We start from the raw sequence: 23,179 nt of genomic DNA on the forward strand, positions 1-23,179 counted from the left end.
GTGTGTGTGTGTGTGTGTGTGTGTGTGTGTGTGTGTGTGTGTGTGTGTGTGTGTGTGTGTGTGTGTGTGTGTGTGTGTGTGTGTGTGTGTGTGTGTGTGTGTGTGTGTGTGTGTGTGTGTGTGTGTGTGTGTGTGTGTGTGTGTGTGTGTGTGTGTGTGTGTGTGTGTGTGTGTGTGTGTGTGTGTGTGTGTGTGTGTGTGTGTGTGTGTGTGTGTGTGTGTGTGTGTGTGTGTGTGTGTGTGTGTGTGTGTGTGTGTGTGTGTGTGCTGTCTCTATTTGTGTGTGTCGTCTCTGTGTGTGTTTCGTATTTGTGTGTGTGTCGTCTCTGTGTGTGTGTCGTCTCTGTTTTTGTGTCTTCTCTGTATGTTTGTCCTCTCTCTCTCTCTGTGTGTGTGTGTGTGTGTCGCCTCTGTGTATGTCTCGTTTCTGTGTGTGTGTCGTCTGTGTGTGTCTGTCGTCTCTGTGTCTGTGCTGTCTCTATGTGCGTGTGTCGTCTCTCTCTCTCTCTCTCTCTGTGTATGTGTGTGTGTGTGTGTGTGTGTGTCTGTGTGTGTGTGTGTGTGTGTGTGTGTGTGTTTGTGTGTGTGTGTGTGTGTGTGTGTGTGTGTGTGTGTGTGTGTGTGTGTGCTGTCTCTATTTGTGTGTGTCGTCTCTATGTGTGTTTCGTATTTGTGTGTGTGTCGTCTCTGGGGGTGTGTCGTCTCTGTTTTTGTGTCTTCTCTGTATGTCTGTCCTCTCTCTCTGTGTGTCGCCTCTGTGTATGTGTGTGTGTATGTGTGTGTGTGTGTGTGTGTGTGTGTGTTGTCTCTGTGTGTGTATCGTCCCTGTGCATGTGTCGTCTCTATGTGTGTTTCGTCTCTGTGTGTCTGTTGTCTCTGTGTGTCTGTTGTCTCTATGTGTGAGTTGTCTCTTTGTGTCTGTCGTCTCTGTGTGTGTGTGTGTGTTTGTGTCGTTTCTGGGTGTTTTTCCTCTCTATGTGTGAGTCGTCTCTTTGTGTCTGTCGTCTCGGTGTGTTTGTACTCTCTCTGTGTGAGTGGCCTCTGTGTGTGTGTGTCGTCTCTATGCGTGAGTAATCTCTTTGTGTGTTTGTCGTCTGTGTGTGTGTGTGTGTGTCATCTCTCTATGTGTGTCGTCTCTGTGTGTGTGTCGTCTCTGTGTGTGTGTGTCGTCTCCATGTGTAAGTCGTCACTTTGAGTGTGTTCTGTGCGTGTGTCCTCTCTGTGTGTGTGTCGTCTCTATGTGTAAGTCGTCACTTTGAGTGTTTTCTGTGCGTGTGTCGTCTCTTTGTGTGTTTCGTATCTGTGTGTGTGTCGTCTCTTTGTGTGTGTGTGTCGTCTCTGTGTGTGTGTGTGTGTCATCTCTCTATGTGTGTCGTCTCTGTGTGTTTGTCGTCTCTGTGTGTGTGTGTCGTCTCTGTGTGTGTGTGTCGTCTCTATGTGTAAGTCGTCACTTTGTGTGTGTCGTGTCTGTGTGTGTTTCGTCTCTCTGTGTGTGTGTGTTTTGTCTCTGTGTGTGTGTATTCTCTGTGTGTGTGTGTTGTATCTCTGCGCGTTTAGTCTCTGTGTATGTGTCGTATCTGTATGTGTGTCGTCTCTTTGTGTGTGTCGTCTCTATGTTTGTTTGTCATTTCTGTGTGTGTGTCTCGTCTCTCCGTGTGTGTTGACTCTGTGTGTGTATCGTCTCTGTGCGTGTGTCGTCTCTATGGGTGTTCTGTCTCTGTATGTGTGTATCATCTCTGTGTGTGTTTCGTCTCTGTGTGTGTGTGTGTGTCTGTGTTTCGTCTCTGTGCGTATGTCTTCTCTCTGTGTGTTTGTCGTCTCTGTGTGTGTCGTCTCCGTGCGTGTGTCGTCGCTATGTGTGTGTCTTCTCTGTGTGTGTTTCGTCTCTGTGTGTGTGAGTCGTCTCTGTGCGTGTGTCGTCGCTATGTGTGTGTCGTCTCTGTGTGTGTGTGTTGTCTCTGTGTGTGTATCGTCCCTGTGAATGTGTCGTCTCTATGTGTGTTTCGTCTCTGTGTGTGTGTGTCTCATCTCTGTGTTTTTGTATCGTCTCTGTGATGTCGTTTCTGTGTGTTTGTCCTCTCTATGTGTGAGTCGTCTCTTTGTGTCTGTCGTATCTGTGTGTTTGTCGACTCTGTGTGTGTGTTTACTCTGTGTGTGTGTTTAGTATCTGTGCGTGTGTCGTCTCTATTTGTGTTTCGTCACTGTCTGTGTGTCTTCTATTTGTGTGTTATGTCTCTCTGTTTGTTTCGTCTCTGTGTGTGTTTCGTCTCTGTGTATGTGTCGTCTCTATGTGTTAGTCGTCTCTCTGTGTGTGACGTCTCTCTGTGTGTGTGTTGTCTCTGTGTGGTTGTTGTCTCTGTGTGTGTGTGTGGTATCTATGTGTGTGTGGTCTCTCTGTATGTGTCGGATCTGTGTGTGTGTGTCGTCTCTGCGTGTGAGTAGTCTGTATGTGCATGTTTCATTTCTTTGTGTGTGTATCGTCTCTCTGTGTGTGTTGACTCTGTGTGTGTATCGTCTCTATAAATCTGCTATCTCAATGGGTGTTTCGTCTCTGTATGTGTGTATCATCTCTGTGTATGTGTCGTCTCTGTGTGTGTGTGTGTGTGCGTCGTCTCTGTGCGTGTGTCTTCTCTCTGTGTGTGTGTCGTCTCTGTGTGTGTCGTCTCTATGCGTGTGTCGTCGCTATGTGTGTGTCGTCTCTGTGTGTGTGTTGTCTCTGTGTGTGTATCGTCCCTGTGCATGTGTCGTCTCTATGTGTGTTTCGTCTCTGTGTGTGTGTGTGTCCTCTCTGTGCGTGTATCGTCTCTGTGTGTGTGTGTGTGTGTCGTCTCTGTGCGTGTGTCGTCTCTCTATGTGTTGTCGCGTCTGTGTGTATGTCGTCTCTGTGCGTGTGTCATCTCTATGTGCGTTTCGTCTCTGTCTGTGTGTGTGTGTTTGCTGTTTCTGTGTGAGTGTCGTCTCTGTGCGTGTGTCTTCACTCTTTGTGTTGTCGTCTCTGTGTGTGTCTATCGTCTCTGTGCGTGTCGTCTCTGTGTCTGTGTGCGTTGTCTCTGTGTGCGTGTTGTCTCTGTGCTTGGTGTCTTTGTTCGTGTGTGTGTCGTCTCTGTGCGTGTGTTGTCTCTTTAAGTGTGTTTTCTCTGTGTTTGTTGTCTTTGTGTGTGTGTGTGTGTGTGTCGTCTCTATGTGAGTTTGTAGTCTCTGTTTTTGTGTCTTCTCTGTATGTTTTGTCGTCTCTATGTGTGTGTCGCCTCTGTGTATGTGTGGTCTGTGTGTGTGTGTGTTTCGTCTCTGTGTGTTTGTGTCGTCTCTGTGTCTGTGTTGTCTCTTTGTGTGTGTGTGTCGTCTCTCTGTGTGTGTCATTTCTGTGTGTTTGTCCTCTCTGAGTGTGAGTCGTCTCTTTGTGTCTGTCGTCTCTGTGTGTTTGTCCTCTCTGTGCGTGAGTTGGCCCTGTGTGTGTGTGTGTCGTCTCTGTGCGTGTGTCGTCTCTTTGTGTATTTCGTATCTGTGTGTGTGTGTGTGTCGTCTCTTTGTGTGTGTGTGTTGTCTCTGTGTGTTTGTCGTCTCTCTGTGTGTGTGTCGTCTCTCTATGTGTCTCGTCTCTGTGTGATTGTCGTCTCTATGTGTAAGTCGTCACTTTGAGTAAGTCGTCTCTCTGTGTGTGTGTCATCTCTGTGTGTGTGTGTGTGTGTGTCGTCTCTGTGTGGGTGTCGTCTCTGTGTGTGTGTGTTGTCTCTATGCGTGTGTCGTCTCTATGTGTTTTTCATATCTGTGTGTGTGTGTTCTCTCTGTGTGCGTGTTGTCTCGAGTGTCCTTACTGAAAAACTACTGCATTAAAAAAATAAATTAAATTGATCATACGACCTAAATTATTTCATCAGATACGCCAGCACTCACAAACTATCCTTTTGAAATTCTGCTAACAATATCGATGCTCAAGGTAAAAGTTTGAATCAAACACTTTTAGGATATCGAGTGTCCTTACTTAAAAACTACTGAATTAAAAAAAAAATTAAATTTATCATACGATCTAAATAATTTCATCATATACGCCAGCACTCATAAACGATCCTTTTGAAATTCTGCTAACAACATCGATGCTCAAGGTAAAAGTTTGAATCAAACACTTTTAGGATATCGAATGTCCTTACTGAAAAACTACTGTATTAAAAAAAAATTAAATTTATCATACGACCTAAATTATTTCATCAGATACGCCAGCACTCATAAATGATCCTTTTTTAAATTCTGCTAACAACATCGATGCTCAAGGTAAAAGATTTAATCAGACACTTTTAGGATATCGAGTGTCCTTACTAAAAAACTACTGCATAAAAAAAAAAAAATTAAATTTATCATATGACCTAAATTATTTCACTAGTTTTATTTTGCATGATTTTTCTAAAGCCAATTAAGATGAAGAAATGTCTTCAAAGTCAAGGCTATAAGAAAAAAAAGTTCTAGATATTTTTTGTCAGTTTGTATTTTACGCACTAATATCAATATCAGTAACGATTCTATTTGAACTTTCTCCAAGTTGATCAAATTGGTCTCTATAGGGTTCATGATAAAAAAAAAAAATAGCGCACGCCATGCTGAACGTGCTTTCGAAAACCCATCTGGTCGAAAACATGTTTGTTATCGTTAAGGATTTCCAAAGATGTAAGAAAATTATAGTTAATACAATTCGCTGGTTCATATCTGAAACTTTAGTCTTTTTTCTGATCGAAAAATAGAACTATTACATTAAAATCTGACCTAAAATGGGTTTTTGGTCGTAAACTCTAGTTTCTTGTACGAAAATTATGAAAATACATTACAACTGAGTCTCTCAAATCCCTTACGAATTACTCAAACCCCCGTGCAACTGAACCCCCCTTTAACTGAACCCTCGTGCAACTCAACCCCCCATGTAACTCAACCACATTTAACTAAACCCCGTGTAACTGAACCCGCATGTAACTGAACCCCTGTGCAACTGAACCCTCGTGCAACTCAACTCCCGTGCAACTCAACCCCATTTAACTATACCCCCTTTAACTGAACCCCCCATGTAACTGAACCCTCCGTGCAACTCAACTCCCTTGCAACTCATCCCCAGCCTGAGCGCGTACATATTTCCTGTTGGTGAATTGACTTTCCCTTTAAGCACTCTCTGAAAGTTCCAACTTAATACACAAATCCCTTTTTGAGATATGCCATTTTGAAAATCTGCCTGCAAATAGTGTATTTTGATTTAGTTCAAGTTTCACCTCAAACACCTCATTCTGTCAAATTTTCAACTTGGTATGCGTTGCCTAGTGCCAGGAACCAATGGGAGAATCCCCGCTCGTAATTGATAATAACTTTAATCCTTTTATCTAGGCCTGAGCGTGCACATATTTCCTTTTGGTGAATTGACTTTCCCTTTAAGCACTCTCTGAAAGTTCCGACTTAATACACAAATCACTTTTTGAGATATGCCATTTTGAAAATCTGCGTGCACATAGTGTATTTTGATTTAGTTCAAGTTCCACCTCAAATACCTCATTCTGTCAAATTTTCAACTTGGTATGCGTAGCCTACTGCCAGGAACCAGTTGGGGAATACTCGCTCGTAATTGCTAATCACTTTAACCCTTTTATCCAGGCCTGGGCGTGCACATATTTCCTTTTGGTGAATTGACTTTCCCTTTAAGCATTCTCTGAAAGTTCCAACTTAATACACAAATCCCTTTTTGAGATATGTCATTTTGAAAATCTGCGTGCATATAGTGTATTTTGATTTAGTTCACGTTCCACCTCAAATACCTCATTCTGTCAAATTTTCAACTTGATATGCATAGCCTACTACCAGGAACCTCCGGAGGAACCATCGCTTTTTATTGCTTATGACTTTACACCTTTGTCCAGGTCTGTGTGTGCACATTCTTCCTTTTTGGTGAATGGAATTCTACTTTAAGCACTCTCTGAAAAATCTAACTTAATACACATATCCTTTTTTGAGATATAACATTTTGAAAATCTGCGTGCACATAGTGTATTTTGATTTAGTTCAAGTTCCACCTCAAACACCTCATTCTGTCAAATTTTCAACTTGATATGCGTAGCCTAGTGCCAGGAACCAATGGGGGAATCCTCGCTCGTAATTGCTAATCACTTTAACCCTTTTATCCAGGCCTGAGCATGCACATATTTCATTTTGGTGAATTGACTTTCCGTTTAAGCACTCTCTGAAAGTTCCAACTTGATACACAAATCCCTTTTTGAGATATGCCATTTTGAAAATCTGCGTGCACATAGTGTATTTTGATTTAGTTCAAGTTCCACCTCAAATACCTCATTCTGTCAAATTTTCAACTTGATATGCGTAGCCTAGTGCCAGGAACCACTGGGGTAATCCTCGCTCTTAAGTGCTAATCACTTTAACCCTTTTATCCAGGCCTGAGCGTGCACATATTTCCTTTTGGTGAATTGACTTTCCCTTTAAGCACTCTCTGAAAGTTCCAACTTGATACACAAATCCCTTTTTGAGATATGCCATTTTGAAAATCTGCGTGCACATAGTGTATTGTGATTTAGTTCAAGTCCCACATCAAATACCTCATTCTGTCAAATTTTCAACTTGGTATGCGTAGCCTACTGCCAGGAACCAATGGGGGAATCCTCGCTCTACAGACCAAAAAGACTCAAACAGCCCAAAGAGACACAAACAGACCAAAAAGATTCAAACAGCACAAAGAGACACACATAGCCCAAAGGAACATAAACAGTCTAAAGAGACGCAAACAGTCCAAAGAGACAAACACAGACCGAAAAGACTCAAACAACCCAAAGAGATCCTTCTGCCATCACCCCACCACTTATGTATTATACGGAACACTTCGAAGAAGTAAAGCTATTCGTTATTACAATTCTTTTCTTGTCATCTACACCCCTCTTAGTTTCAACTTCTTCATATAGTATAACGTTAAACTATTTTAAATTGACAACACTGTCCAAACATCACTTGTGTATTATACAGTACACAATGACCCCATCTCCCCGAAAACACTTCACAGCCATTTCTAGTTAAAAATTTTTATTTCAAGTCAATCCTTAATAGGATCAAATTCGCAAATCCTACACTCCAATTTGCAAATCTCATTACCCCTTTTTAAATGTCAATCAAACAATTCTGATTGTAGTGTCCAATTTTTTAATAACAAACTGCATACTCTCAAAACATGTTTGACCACATTATACCTTGCCAAATAACCAGTCTGGTAATCTGCCTTGGAAAGGTGCCATGGAACGTAATCTCCCCAAATAGCACCGGAAAAAACGTAAAGGGAGCAAATTCCATATGTACACCCTACTGGCCGGGAATACCACAAAGTCATTGTCATTAAGACATGTAACAGAAACGGCTATTGGTCCTCGAATAAACAGGCGAAAGTAATACAGACAAGTGTTCCGGTCTACTTTTCTGAGGTCTATGTCAAAGTCAACCCCTGTGGGGAGGGGGGGATTAATACCAGCCCATGGATTCTTGTCATCAGAACAATTAAAGCATCAGAGCTTAATTAGAATTTGTGGGATGTAATAATAAATAGTCCAGTTGTCCTCCTTGGGTTTTTGGACACAGGACCGAGACAGGATCCTTTCACTTACATCATTAAGACATGAGATGATGTTTATGTCTCAATCAAACCTGATGTGAATTGAGAGCTATTGTCGTAATTACTCATTTTGTAGATCTGGGCCTAATATGACCTTTGCGCTGAAGGAATAACTAAATTCTTGTCGTCAACAAGTCTATCAGAACAGGACTATCTGACCTCAACCGAATTGCATTTTGAGCTTGAGTCCTATTTGTGTTTAATTGGGGAAGGGTTTTTACCCGTTCTTGTCCTTTTTCGTGGAAAGAGACCTTTAAATTTTTACCATCATAAAATCTGCCAGAAGGGCTTTTTCGACCTTAACAAAACTTAGTAGTGAAGTTAAAAAGATAACCGGGGTAACGAAATCCGCTTTTGAACTAAGACCGATGTACTTTTTTGTTTTAACGCTTATCAATGAACACTGGTGAGCTAATCAAAGTATATGAAACAAGTTTTTTTTTCAAAAGGTAGTTCCTAAGAGGTATTATTTTGAATTCTTGAGCGGCTGACAACTTAATTACTGCAATAAATATCAGGAGCAAAAAATTGAAAAATAAACTTATGATATAACGAACTAAATAGTGATCTGGTCCTAAATCCTAAACCATCCGGCTGAATCCCAATTCCCAGTATATAGAAAAATACCAAATTTTTGCCTTCTAAAAACCCCCATCCCCCTTCCAGCTTCCGAGTAGAATGTTAAACATGTTAAATTTTGTCCGAACTTGATGGGTTTAAGGATTTTTAAACAGTATGATGAGATGATAAAAAGGGACGATGGTTCTTCAACACCGTGTACTTCTAACGCCATCTTTTCAACAGAGTATTAGATATGTGGTACCTTGTTTGAGCTGGAATCCTGGGCTGAACTCTTTTGGCTGAACAGCAGACTTTTTTGTCCAATATGTCTTAGAATATTCTTAAAAGATACCGTCTTTTTTTCAAATGTCACAATCTTGATTTCAAAGCGTGAACATCTATTTGAACTGGTTTCTTTGAGCTTGAAAACATAATTAACTCAGTGATTACGGAAGTGTCACAATACTCTATAAAGAATTACAGTTACAAGTGACTTTTCATTCTTTGGATAAACATTATAGCACTGGTGGACGTGCGTACGATTCCTGATTTTGGATTTTAAACTACAGAATTTTATGAAATTCACTCCAAGGGGCCACCAATCTAATAAAGGTGATCGCCACTGTTTCCGTGGGTCTGCCCCCGTTAAGATAAGTTTCTTTTGGGATCATTTTTATATAATTTTTTTGGGGTCATTGTTTTCAAAATGGCGGAATTCAAGAAGGGGGACTTAGCTTTGGCGCAGTTCAAAGGAAATCCACTTTGGCCAGTACGTATTGTAAATGTTATTAAGTCAAAAGAATGTATACTTAATTTTACCGTTTTTTGCTACGGATCTCGTGATTTTCATGTATTGATAGCTGAGAATCTTGTATCTGTTGAAGATTATTATTCCGACGCTTCAAAGCAAACACAGAAGGGCGTAAATCACGCCTTTCGGGAAAACGAGAGCAATCCAGAAATTTACCTTGAATTTGTCAGGAAAAGAGATGGGAAAGTATCGAGTAAAACGGTTACTGTTTCAAGCTATGCCTCAACTCTCAATCAACTTGTTTCCACACAAGCTGAGGTGGAAAAATTTCGTGCAGACATTATTAAAGTCATTGAAAAAAAGGTTCAAGAAAATGTTGCTGAATCAGACAGCCTGAAACAACAAAACTTCGCTGACACGGAACTGATTGTTTCACAAATTTACGACTAAATTACCCCTGAGTATAGTGGGAAGTTCCAAAATTACAAAAATTTTTTAGACAGTTTGAGAAGTCAGATTCAGTCTCTGGAGCGTAGAATTGAGAGTGTTGAGCAAAAAATTAATGATTTGGAACAGGAGATGCTTCTTGATTCGTTGGTGTTTTTTGGTATAAAGCAAAATCCTGAGACTAGTCTAGGCTCAACAGTCCTCAAAGTTATACAACGAATGGGAGTCAGCAGTGTGTCATCTACACACGTGTCAGCGGTGAATCGGTTCAGACTCTTAAACGCCATGTCAAATACGCAAACACCGAGTACGGTGGCTCAAGTACTGATGAAATTCGGGAACAAAGACATAGCTCACACAGTTTATGAATCAAAATTGAAACTTGCAAAATCTGGTATCTTCGTTCGTGAATGCCTCACTAAAGTGAAGAAATCGGTACTAGAAGGGGCTAGAGACCGATTTGGTGCTAAAAATGTTTGTACTGATCGCGGCCGCATTTTCAAACGAGAGTAAAGTGACTTAAATCCCGTGCGAATCAGATCACTTATACCCTCTAAACCTTCGAGTCGATTTTGTTTGTTAGTTGTGTGGTTTTTTTCTCTCTCTCTCTCTTTGTTTCTTTTCCTTTTTCGTTGTGTATTTAGTTTTTTTTCTTGCATCTTTCATTTGTTTTATTTATTTTGTGTTTTTTTTCTTCTTTGCTATGTTGAATGTCAGTTTTATTTTCCTTTTTGATGTTAAATGATGCTCAATCTTTAGGAAGACTTATGAATAGTCTTTTTTTGTAATAAGGGTCAATTGGAGGTCGAAGTTTGGCGTAATGATTTGCTTGTTACAAATTTTTAGCTTCTCCGTGAGAGTTCGTATATTAGACCATCTGAAATAGAAAGGGGCAATTCGCTTTGCCTTTGTTCTTAGAATTGCCATCTAATTGCTGGGTATTTTGATTTGCTCCAGTTGATTGAAGAATCTTCTTCTAAATTTGATGTTGTAGGGGTTTGCGGAACATTTCTGAATTCTGACCATTCCCTCTCGGCTTATTTTTTTCCAGGTTTTGAAGTAAGGAACCGAACATCTATGAACCGTAGTGGATTGGGATTTTTATAAAGGAAAATTTAAAGTATGTAATTAGAGATGATTTGGGGGCTTGGATTGAAGTTAAGATAGAAAGTTTTTCTCTTGGAATTGAGGTTGAAAAAAAAGAAGATTTTGATTTTGATAGAAGGTTTTGGTGTATAAGCCACCCAGTGCTCGCCTGGATGAGTTTATTGATGGTTTTGATGGGTTGCTTCGAGGTATTTCTTCTACGGGTTTGGATTTTATATGTATGGGTTATTTTAACTATAACTTTTTAAATCTTAACGCTGATAATATTATTTTTTTAAGTTATATGATTTCAAATGATCTTTACTCCTTAGCTTGTGTTCCAACCCGAATATCAAGTCACTCGGCTACTCTGATTGATAGTGTTTTCGTTGGTTCTGCTAATTTGAATCATAGTTGAGCAGATGTGATTGTGCACCCTGGTTCAGACCATCTCCCAGTTGTAACTCAGTTAACTTGTCTTAAAAAAATTTATACTAGGTCAAAGAAAATAATGGTGCTTGCGCTTAAAAAAGAAAACCTGAATAAATTTCCCGAGGAACTGAGCTATCTCAGCTGGGACACTGTGTTGAAAATAACTGATGATTCTTCCCTTGCTTACAATAGATTCATGCCTATTTTACAGCCAATTTATGATAAAAAGCATCCCTTACGAGCTGGCAGACAAAAGAAGGATGAACCATGAAAGCCATAGATAACTGACCAAATCATAAGTGAGAGAGATAAAAGAAATCTGCTATCTAAACACTCAGGATCCGACTGATTTCGAGGAGTTCAGAAAGGCAAGAAACAGAGTAAACTTTCTGCGACGCCATGCTAAAAAGATGTATTTTAGTGAAAAGTTCAGTGAGCACAAGGGTGATACTAAGGCAACGTGGCAGGCTATTAATGAATTCATCAGAAGTAAAAATGGCAGCCATTCTCCATGTATTAACACTAATGGCACGTCTATAAGGGACAAAGTTGTTGTCACCGATCATTTCGGTCATTTTTATTCAAAAATAGGATTTTCAGTTCATGAGGGTGCCAGAAATGATTCAAAAAATTTTCTTTCAGATGAATTTGTGGATGATCGAGGGGAAGGATTGGAGTTTCGGTTTGAAAAATGTACAAGTGATGAGGTTATAAAAATTGTTAAGAAAATTAAATCAAATTCTGCTGGGATTGATGGTGTAAATCTAAGGACATTTAAAGCTATAATGATGTATCTACTTCCTTCCTTGCTTCACATTATTAACATATCCCTGACAACAGGCACCTTCCCAGATGCCTTGAAACAAGCTAAAGTAATACCTCTGTCCAAAGGAGGTTTGAAGTCAGATATGGGTAACTGGAGACCAATCTCAATATTTGTTCTCCAAGATACTTAAAGTGGTCCACCAACGCCTTTATCGTCATCTTACGAAGCATGGCCTATTAAATGAGACGCAGTTTGGTTTTTGGTGCTATTCACCTCGTTGATTTCGTAAATAATTGTCTAGAAAGGGGTAAAATTCCTCTAACAGTATTCTTCGATTTTAAAAAGCTTTTGATACAGTAGATTTTATTATTTTATTGCGAAGATTGGAATGTATAGGCATAAAAGAACCATGCTTAAAATGGTTTGAAAATTATTTCAATCGTAGGCTTATTAATGTCATGATTGATGATGTCGCTTCTGCCCCGTTTCCTGTGGCTTATGGAGTCCCACAAGGCTCGGTGCCTGGTCCTCTACTGTATTTGGTATATGTTGACACGATGAGGTTTTATCTGCCAGGTTCTTGTCTCACCTCATTTGCTGATGACACTGCATTAACATTTTCTAGTCGGCGTTTACATAGTTTGATTTTGAAGGTTAACCACATTTTTAAAAGTTTCATATTTTTACTAGTTTAAGCTTAGTCTCTGTTAATATTTCAAAAACTAGTTTTATTTTATATTAAAGAGTAGGTGAGCCCCATGACATTAATGTTAATGTACTAATAAACAAGTGCAAGAAACGCGATACCTTGGTTTCTACCTGGATTCCTGGATACCTGGTTTCTATCTAGATAACAATCTTTCATGGAAACAACATAGTAATGTTGTTGCAACGAAAGTCGCACAAGGAGTTGTGCGCAATTTAACACTTTATGAATTTTGTACCACCACTAATGTCATTACTTTTATATAATGCTTTACTCCACCCATATATTTCATATGGATGTGTGTTGTGGTCAAGCAACTTTTATTCAAATTTTAAACGAGTACAAATTCTTCAAAACAAAGCTATATGACTTATTGGTGGATACTTGGATAAAGTCAATGACACTGAGGCATGTAATAAGAAACTTAAAGTCCTTAATGTCGGTCAACTTCCTAACAACCAAGTAGGAATGTTCTCGTATCAATGTTCGAATTGTATCAGTCCTGATGAATTTTAGTGTTTTTACAGAAAAATTAAATCATTTCATAGTTATTCATAATACCTGCAATGCTGATATTCTAGTCACTGAATACAGAAGTTGAACTAGAGCAGGTTTTTCTGTCAGATATATAGGTCCTAAGGTTTAGAATTCTCTTCCAGTGAGCATTCGGCCGGAGGAGCACCTCGGTTTATTTAAGAGAAAAATGAAAATTTTCCTTTTGGGTCTTGGCTCATAGATGATTTTTTTTTTTTTTCTCATGATTAGCTATTGGTCATAATTTGGTTGTTTATTTATTATTATTTATTTCCTTTTTTTTGTTTGTTTTGTTCGTTTGCTAGGAGTTTTGTTTGTTAAGCGTTTGTTATATATGTGGTCGCTAAATATCAAGTGTTTTTATGTCTTCCTTTGGGCAGCCACTTGGACTAACGTTATGTCTTATATCATTCTGTAATGAACAGAATTGAATTAAAAAAAAAATCAATGCAAGTTTCTACCTTTTTCTGAATGAGAGCACAGGGCTCAGTTCATTAAAAACGTAAAAAGGAAAAAAAATTACATGTGTTTTGGCTCTAAGGCTAGAAAAGGCCATATTTATAGTCGGGTATCCTCCCTCCTTCTTTTCACAGCGGGAAGAACAAAATTTTGCCGTGTTCGTGTTGATGTCTGTTTAATCATAATTAATGATATTTTCAGGCTATTATCTTGAAGGATTTCTTACCTTACAACATGCTATATCCTCGTCCGTTATTGAACAAGCTTCAGGTGTAAATATGTCATCAGTGGATCTACAAATGCAGCGGTTTCCTTACCCAAAATATGTTGAAGACTATTTCGTGTTAGTGTTAGAAGATTTTTTGGCTATTATTCTACTGCTGGGGTTCATTTATCCCGTCATGAACAACGTCAGGAACATTGTTAATGAGAAGGAAGCTAGACTGAAGGTAATTACTTTCTTTAATCCCGCTTAAGAAAAACGCTGTTCGATGAATAAAAAACTGGATAATGCTAAGACTGCGGCCTTATTGTAATTGCGTGTGTGTATGCGGTTCCCAAGTTATGTTCTTCGAGGATCACTTATTCTCCCATTTTTTCCGCGAAAACTGAAAGTCAGTTCTTCGAGGATAGAGCATTGACTCAGGGTAGTAGCTTGTTAATTCCTATTCCCAAGAAATTTAAAGGTATTTAAAATCTGGGTAAATTCAATTAATAACGATTGTTATACTAGGACAACTTAGGTGAATAAAGGGGACCTAAGAAAACGAGATGCAGATCTTGATGGGTTTATGACCTCCATTATCTGCCTCTCCAAGAACCGAAAAAGCAAACTCAAAAGAATAAAAATTTTGTGCTTGCTGCAAAGTATCCATGGCTACCCTCACCGAAGGAAAAGGGATAACAATTCCTCAGAGAACTCGGAACCAATAAAAAAAAATCAGAACTAAGAGATTATTTAGTTGATGTAGTTTCTAAGCAACACAGGGACCTAATTAAAGGAAGATTATGTTATGCTACCTTTTTATCTTTTTTTCTTATCTGGTTTATCTAGTTATCTAGTTTTTTTCTTATCTAGTTTATTAATTTAATTAATTGTTTTCATATATTATACACTTTTTATGTCAATTGTGATAGCAGTGCTTCTTAAAAGGTTTTTTTGTCAAATTAATTCTTATAAAGACACCCTGTTGACAAACCGTACCTCAAAATAAAAATAAGAAGGAAATTACCGTCAAATAGCAGTAAGTTGAATAAGTTACGAATTTTTAAAGAGGCTCGTGACAAAGCAGTATTTATGATTCTTAGAAAATTCTTAGAAATTCTTAGAGAATCATCCAACTTTTACTGAAGTTTTTCTTTTTATATAAAATACATGGAAAGGTAAGCTTTGTTCCATTTTCCACAAGTTTTCTTTACTCTTTTACTTTTCTCCAAATATAACGCCCAAAACAATTTTTTGATGTGTTCCAGCTTGCGAGTCATTAATTGAAATTTTGACTAGACTTCGTGTTTGGCAGTGGACCTTTTGATTATCCAAAGAGTTTGCCAGAAGAGGGCATCAACTCAATAAAATTTTGGGGGAGCAATTACATTTTTTTATCCCAATCGTGAAATTTTTTTCGATTTTTTAAAATTACAAAACATGAAAACTGAATCTAGGGAGTAATTGCCCCCTCCTTCCCCGCCCCTGTTTGCGACAGAACTGCATTGGCAAGCCTAGGGGTATAAAAACTTTATTATAGCTCAAAAAATGCATGGAAACTAAGGCCTTAGTTCTCAGGTGAATTAAAATCAGTTTTATCAGCAGAGAATGAAATTTAAGGTCTTATGAACAGTTGTCCTACTAGAGTCCCACCATTATTACAGTGAGGTCTTTTGGTTTTATAATTTTTTCTATAAGTATTTTGACTACAGCTATTTCATAATGTCTACATAAGCGTCCGTTTTAAACTCGACAGCTTTTGACAGATTCTGTAATTGCGTTACTCAATCAGTGTTGCCAGTATATTTGCTATTGGCAAAATTAATTTCTTCTTTTAAAGGAATCAACCAAAATTATGGGTCTTCCTAATTGGTTACATTGGACTGCTTGGTTTTCAAAATTCTTCATGTTCTTCTTGGCAATTATGATCCTAATGACAATTATGCAAAAAGTACCTTGGTATGGAAATGGTGTTTCAGTGGTAAATAAGACTGATGGAACCGTACTATTCGTCTTCTATATGGTGTATGCTTGCAGTACTATATGTCTTTGCTTTTTAATTAGCACATTCTTCAAATCAGGTAATTAGCTGTTTAATTACGTTAAAGTTTTATATTGCTTCGAAAATGCTTCTTGTACCAATTCAAAGGCCCATGTGTTTGAGCAGTCGTTCTTGAGGAATGGAGTAAAAAAGTCGAACAAGGCTCATCATGAATGAAGAAGTTGTTACGTTACGCTTATATTTGGAAGTTAGAAAACTAGTTAGAAAACAATAGAAAACTAGTTTCTCATTTTACGACTAAGAAGTGCAAGGTATTACTCATAGTAGTAAATGCCTCTGTAGAACCGACTGATGGAGAAAGTAGTGACTCAGATGAATTTTACTTACAGTTACATGAACAAATAGATAGGATCCCGGGTAAAAACCTAGTTTATTACATTGATAGACTCCAGGATAAGAATTTGAGAGAATTTTTCCAGGAACGGTTTGAAATGAAAACCATAGATAAAACTGCTGAAGATCTAGAGTATACAGCAAGACGGTATAACAAATTATTGTATTGGCATGTTGAAAAATTGAGAGGCAGTAGTTATTTGGACTTGTACCAGTTAAAGACTGGAACGGGACCGTAATTCCCCTGGAAAAAAAGGAGACATCAAGCAATCTATATACAAAGTAAGATGAGAAATATTTTTATTTAAATCTTGGTGAAAATAAAACTCCTGATTGAGCTTGCCAACCTTCTGGGAAATTTCACAATGGTGCCCGAGGATCAAGAAGGATTAGAGATGATTTCTATCCCCCCCCCCCCCCGTTCTAAAAAATAAAAGCATTCTCTATTTATATAAAAGCTCATATAATATAGCATACTCCTGCGACCTACTCAAAGATCCACCAGCCCTCTTGCACAGCCTCAAAGATCCACTAGCCCTCTTGCACAGCCTCAAAGATCCACTAGCCCTCTTGCACAGCCTCAAAGATCTAACAGACCTCTTGCATAGCCTCAAAGATCCACTAGCCCTCTTCCACAGCCTCAAAGATCCACCAGCCCTCTTGCACAGCCTCAAAGATCCACAAGCCCTCTTGCATAGCCTCAAAGATCCACCAGCCCTCTTGCACAGCCTCAAAGATCCACTAGCCCTGTTCCAGCCAACTTAGTATATCAGTGCTAAGCCTTTATTTTGTTCCGACTATGTGTATCCTTAGGAATGAATGTGCCATTCTGTGTTATTACTATCCTTGAAACTGGAAAGTGTAATGTGCAGTTTTTTAAAGCTATAAATCGATCAGCTACCTAAGAATTTTCACTCGATGGTTTTTTGTGCCTTTTAGGCTAAAGTTGCCGATTTATGCCTCAAAACGACAGAAAACATCACGTTGCTGTGGCATAATCTTTTTGCTACTTAAAAAGGGTATTGTAATTTTTTATTTCTATTATAACAAGCCTTCTTCCAGTGTTGTCGAAAAGTTTGCTCGACAGTATCACTCGTGGAAATAAAAAAAAGAAACAAAACAGGAAAAACGTATCCGTGATCTTCCTTTTCGAAAAAAATACACAATTTCACATTTTGGAACATAGCTTGAAACTTCTACAATAAGGTTCTCTGATATGCTGAACTTGACCTTATAATGCTTTCCATGAAAAGCTACAAGCTTGAGAAAACTAGACTGATTTCCAAAAAAAGGAGAAAATTTCCCCAAGGAGGTAAGTGACCAAAATTGAAATCACACCATCAAATTCAGTATATCAGAGATCTTCGAACTTCCTCCTCTAAATTGTGGAATTCTATATATTTTTTTTTCGAAAAGTTTGACCACGGATATTGTTTATTTGTTCTTTCTTGTTTTCCAGGGGCTGTCTTATCAAACGGATGGTTCTATAAAATTGCAAGATTTCATTCCAAAAGATTTTATCAGAAGGTTTTATTTACAAAAATTAAAATTTCTAGTAGCCTTTTAATTAGCCAAATATTGTGTGTCACAGCAAAGTGGAGGTTTCTACCATTTTGTGGTACTGAATTAAAACTTTGTCCCAAAGAGGATAAAGTAGTTATCTATTAAAAATTCCAAGATAGCGGATCAATTTAAATGTTTGAAAAACTATGCATTCAGCTTTCCAGTCTCAGAGTCTACAACATGTCTATCAAGAGTTTCATTTTTCAAAAAAAAAAAAAAAATCACACAGAAACTACATCAAACGTTTTTTACGTTGACTATGTAGGAAATTAGATTCCATCTTCCACCCAGATACCCTAGAAAATTCCTTAAAAATAAAAGAAAAAAATCTAGAAGAGAAACATAATTCCGGGTTTACAGCGCTCATATATACATTAAGGTTTGAGAAGGTTTTTTTTTAGTATTGTTGTAAGTGGGGCGAGTATTGAAAATATAAGTTAACTATAAGAAAAGGGTTTACAAAAATACGTACCTAAATACTATCATATAAGGATTATCAAAGAGACACGGATGTTGGATTTTTAAGGATTTTGGCTCTTGTAATTTTTGACCCTATTTCTTTGAATAATACACCTATGTTACGATACTTTAGTTCAAAATAAGTTATTGCATCATTTTAATTTTTTTTTGTCTGTATAGGATCAAATGCGGCACTTGGAGCAGCTCTTATATGGTTTTTGACTTATGCTCCTGCTTATTTCCTGGAATACGAATACAGGACAATGACCCGAGGAAGTAAATATGGTGTTTCTATTATAATCAACACTGCTATGGCGTTTGCTATGAAAATTGTTTCTGCATTTGAAGGCACAGGTAAGCACTGGTCAAAAGATACGTGGTAGCTTTCATACCAGTTTTTTTCCTTCTTCTTTTTTTTTTAGCTTGGTGCACTTTTTCATCGTCAAGAAGCTATTACTACTTGGTGTTTTCCTTAATTTAAATGTTGTCTTGATTTCTGATGAAAGAAATAATGTACGGATAATCACGGGGATCTGGGGGTCATCATTTGAAATTTTTTTCGAAAAAAACAGATTTTTTTAGCACAAATAATAAAAATGAAATACATCAAGCGGATGCAATAATATAAATAGATAGAGAGGGACATGCACGCCAAATGAAAACCCGGCTTGTAATAACAGCAATTCGATCAGTGCATAATTGGATTACGGTGAACACAAAATAACGTATGCTGTTTTCACGCATGCTAGAATATATTTCCTACAACTCAGCTTCAATATCGGGTAATCCTGTCTGAGATTAAATAAAAAAAAACAAGTTTTTTTAACTGAAAGTAAGGAACGACGTTAAAACTTAAAACGAACAGAAATTATTCCGTATATGAAGGGGGCTGTCCCCTCCTCAACGCCTCGCTCTTTACGCTAAAGTTTTTTTATTGTTTAAAAAAATAGAGTTGTGAGAAAGTCAAACTTTAGCGTAAAGAGCGAGGCGTTGAGGAGGGGACAGCCCCTTCATATACGGAATAATTTCTGTTCGTTTTAAGTTTTAACGTCGTTCCTTACTTTCAGTTAAAAAAACTTGTTTTTTTTATTTAATTTTTGAACGTTTTTGAATTAATGCAGGTTTTGATTTTGGCTCACCGTACATGAATAATTAAAACAAAATTTGCATATTATATTTGGTTAAATGGCTTTCTCGAAACTTTTTTAATTTTATTTACGAACGTTTTTATTAGTAATAAATATACTTAAATTAGAATTAACTTACGTAAATAACTTATATATTCATAAAATTTTAACAAGTATATTAGTTGGTTCGCCCCCTAGTCAATACCCTGCTCTTTAAACTATAGTTCGAATTTTTTTTTCCAGTTCTTTAAAAATGACCTCTTAATCATAATCAGTTGATCAGTTGAAAAACTTGTTTTTTTTTATTTAATTCCTGATCTTTTTCTTTAATAATGCTGGGAAATCCGGCCCCCCCTTCCGAGCAATGTCCCTTCCCCCCTGAAAACTTCCTTCATGGAAAGATCCTTCCATATAGCCCCCGACCCTCTCCTTCCCCCACCTACCAGAAAAAATCTCCTCTGAAAAAGTCTGTATACTTCCCAATAACCAATACTATATGTTAACATTGAGTAAAGTTCATAACTTTCAGCCCTCCCCCTGGGGACTTTGGGGGATCAAGTCATCCTAAAAGACATTTTTATCATATTTTCGACCATGCTGAACAAAATGGCTATCTCAAAATTTTGATCGGGTGACTTTGTGAAAAAAATGAGCGTGGGAGGGGGCCTAGTTGCCCTCCATTTTTTTTTTGACACTGAAAAAGGGCACTAAAGCTTTTAATTTCCGTTCGACTTAGCCCTCCCACGTTCTTATAGGACTACTGGGTCGATACGAACACCCCTGGGAAAAAAAAACAAACAAACAAACAAATAAACACGCATCCGTGATCTTTCTTCTGGCAAAAAATGTAAAATTCCACATATTTGTAGATAGGAGCTTGAAACCTCTACAATAGGGTTTTCTGATACGCTGAATATGATTGTGTGATTTTCATTAAGGTTCTATAATTTTTATGGTGTATTTTCCAATTTTTTCTAAAATCATACAAATTTTCTCAGGCAAGTAACTTTTGATGGGTAATATTAAACTTAATGAAAATTATATATTTGAAATCAGAATTAAAATCTGATTCTTTTGATGTATCTATTGGTATCAAAATCCCGTTTTTTAGAGTTTCGGTTACCATTGAGCCGGGTCACTCCTTACTTACAGTTCGTTACCACGAACTGTTTGATACCGGTTTCCGCATAACTCCCGACAGCACAACTCCCCACCGACACAACTCCCCACCAACCAAAACCCTTGAATAACTTCTAGTCTAGATTAATCTTGTTTTTTAGGTTACTAGTTTCAAAAACGAGGCTGAAATTGTTGTGCTGAGCTCGAAAAAAAAAGAGGAAAGAAGAAACCAGGTTGTGTGAACAAAAATAGAATAAAATAATCTACCAAGCATACAACTCCAATAAATCATTATAAATAAATAAATGAAACCCAAAACAAACGGAAAATAAAATAAATAACAGAGTCAAACTCAAAACGAGCAGAAATTAATATGAGTAGGGTTCTAAACCCCATGCTTTCTAAAAGCCATAATATAACTTGTAATTTACTGAAAAAAAAAAATCAAATGAATTTGCTGAAAAATTGTGCATTGTCAGTTCAATATACATATGCTGATATTTATTCCTTAAAATCTTAATTAATTTTTGATTTCTTTAAATTTTAAAACATTTAAAAGAATTTTTTTCACTAAAGCACAAATTATATTCTGGCTTTTAGAAAATATGGGGTTTAGAACCCTACTCATATTAATTTCTGCTCGTTTTGAGTTTGACTCTATTATTTATTTTAATTTCTGTTTGTTTTGGGTGTCATTCATTTATTTATACTGATTTGTGGTAGTTATATGCTTGGTAGATTATTTGATTCTATTTTTGTTCATTTTTTGTTTAATGGAGTTCTTTACTTTTTTTTGAAAACCTTCTTTTGTGGAAAAAGTTGTTTTTATTAATTTCTGTCCCTTTTATATTTACATCGTCTTTTTCAGGGAAAAAGACTGAGCCTCTTCTAAAGTTAAACAACCATCTCTTCCATACAAACCTTAAACATCTCCTGGGCATAACTTACAACCCTTGCCCCTAATCTCTGGGGTTTTTTTTCAACCCAAAAAGTTTTGTTATATGATATTTAGATTATTTTAAATAGAATGACTATCTCAAAATTTTTATTAAATGCATTTCGGGACAATAAGACGTGTAAGGGGGACGGGAGGGGGTTAGCCTGCCCTCCGATCACTGACTCTTAAAAAGAGCACTAGAGCGTCTGATTACCAATCCAATGAGCCCCTCCGAAGTTTATATGACCACGCTTTCAACAAAAATCTTATATTCACCAGGGCACGATTTAAAACCTTTGCTCTGAGGGCTGGGGGGATTTTTTATCCTAAAAACCATTGTTTTCAGACCTTTCTGATACGCTGAAAAAATGGATATCTCAAAATTTTGATAAAAAACAATTTTTTTTAACTGAAAGTAAGGAGTGACATTAAAACTTAAAACGAACAGAAATTATTTCGTATATGAAAGGGGCTTTCCCCTCCTCAACGCCCCGGTCTGTACGCTAAAGTCTTACTCTTTGTCAAAACTCTACTTTTTAAGGTAATTAATTAAAAAAACTTTTTCCACAAAATAACTTTTTCAAAGCAAAGTAAAGAACTCCATTAAACAAAAAATGAGCAAAAATAAAATCAAATAATCTACCAAGCGTCAAACTACCACAAATCAGCATCGATAAATAAATGAAACCCAAAACGAACATAAATTACAATGAATAATCTACTCAAACTCAAAACGACCAGAAACTAACATGAGTAGGGCTCAAAACCCCTATGCCTTCCCAAGGCCAGAACTTAATTTGCACTTTACTGAAAAAATGTAAATGTTTTTACTTTTATAACCTTAATAAATCAAATAATATTAACATTTTGATTACTAAATATCAGTATATGTATATATATATATATATATATATATATATATATATATATATATATATATTTTTACATTCATTTGTTTTTTTTTTCAGTAAAGTGCAAATTATCTGGCCTTGGGAAGGCATAGGGGTTTTGAGCACTACTCTTGTTAATTTCTGCTCGTTTTGAGTTTGACTCGGTTATTTATTGTAATTTCTGATTTATTGTAATTTCTGATTTTTCATTGGATGTGTTTGGATAAATGATAGGCGTGGAAGGGGTGTTAGTTGCCTTCCAATCACTTTTGACTATTAAAAAGGGCACTAGCCATTTCAATTTCCAATCACATGAGCCCTTTTTGAAGTTTCTACGACAACAGTCAATGGCCGGCGCAGACCATTCTTACGAATCACGACAGGGGTGCGTCAAGGATGTGCGGTGGCCCCAGAGCCCTTAAATGTCAACATAGACTACGTTATGACAAAGACGACTTCCCGTCTCAACTTTGGACTCAAGTTTGGAGATCGCGTTATCTCAGATGCTGATTTTGCTGACGACCTGGCCATCCTAAAGGACTCCATGGATCAATTGATGGAAGCACTTCAGATTTTAAGAGAATAGGCCGCAATTGTGGAACTGCAGATAAACTGGAACAAAACGAAAATTATGCCCATAGACCCGTCTTCTCCTGCTGTCATTTCTCCAGTCAGTCTGGACGCAACAACTAGCATAGAAGTTGTCCAAAAGTTTACCTACTTGGGATCCACGATTTCTTCAGATGGCTCCCTTCTCCCCGAGCTGCAAGCAAGGCTATGCAAGGCGTCTTCTGCCATGAACAGGTTAAACCGTCACCTTTGGCGAACACCGAATATCAGTCGTTCAACCAAACGTCGAATTTTCAACGCCCCCGTCGGTTCTGTGATGCTTTATGGAGCTGAGACTTGGCAAGCATCAGCCACAACCCTAATGGCTATTGATAGATTCCAGTCGAAAAGGCTGAGATGGATTCCCTGTCAAAGCCGATTGGAAGCGGCCTCGCGGCTGACCAAAGTCACGTTTGCAAATCTAATGATTAAGAAAATTGGATTATTTTGAATTATAAACGACTTTTTGGCCAGTAAATTAAACTACCTACTTGATC

General features: G+C 37.5%; 1 protein-coding gene across 1 annotated transcript in view; it reads left to right on the forward strand.

Moving 5' to 3' along the window:
• LOC148944293 (phospholipid-transporting ATPase ABCA3-like) overlaps window positions 1-23,179 on the forward strand; it is a 233,259-nt gene that overhangs the window by 47,481 nt on the left and 162,599 nt on the right. Inside the window, exons 6-8 of the mRNA XM_089100087.1 lie at window positions 13,580-13,827; window positions 15,424-15,664; window positions 18,181-18,354. Of these exons, the coding sequence (XP_088956213.1) occupies window positions 13,580-13,827; window positions 15,424-15,664; window positions 18,181-18,354 (663 nt within the window). The remainder of the gene's footprint in view (window positions 1-13,579; window positions 13,828-15,423; window positions 15,665-18,180; window positions 18,355-23,179) is intronic.

This window comes from Artemia sp. Qi Xiang Cuo, chromosome 14 (assembly GCF_049724085.1).
Source record: "Artemia sp. Qi Xiang Cuo chromosome 14, ASM4972408v1, whole genome shotgun sequence".
NCBI lineage: Eukaryota > Metazoa > Arthropoda > Branchiopoda > Anostraca > Artemiidae > Artemia > Artemia sp. Qi Xiang Cuo.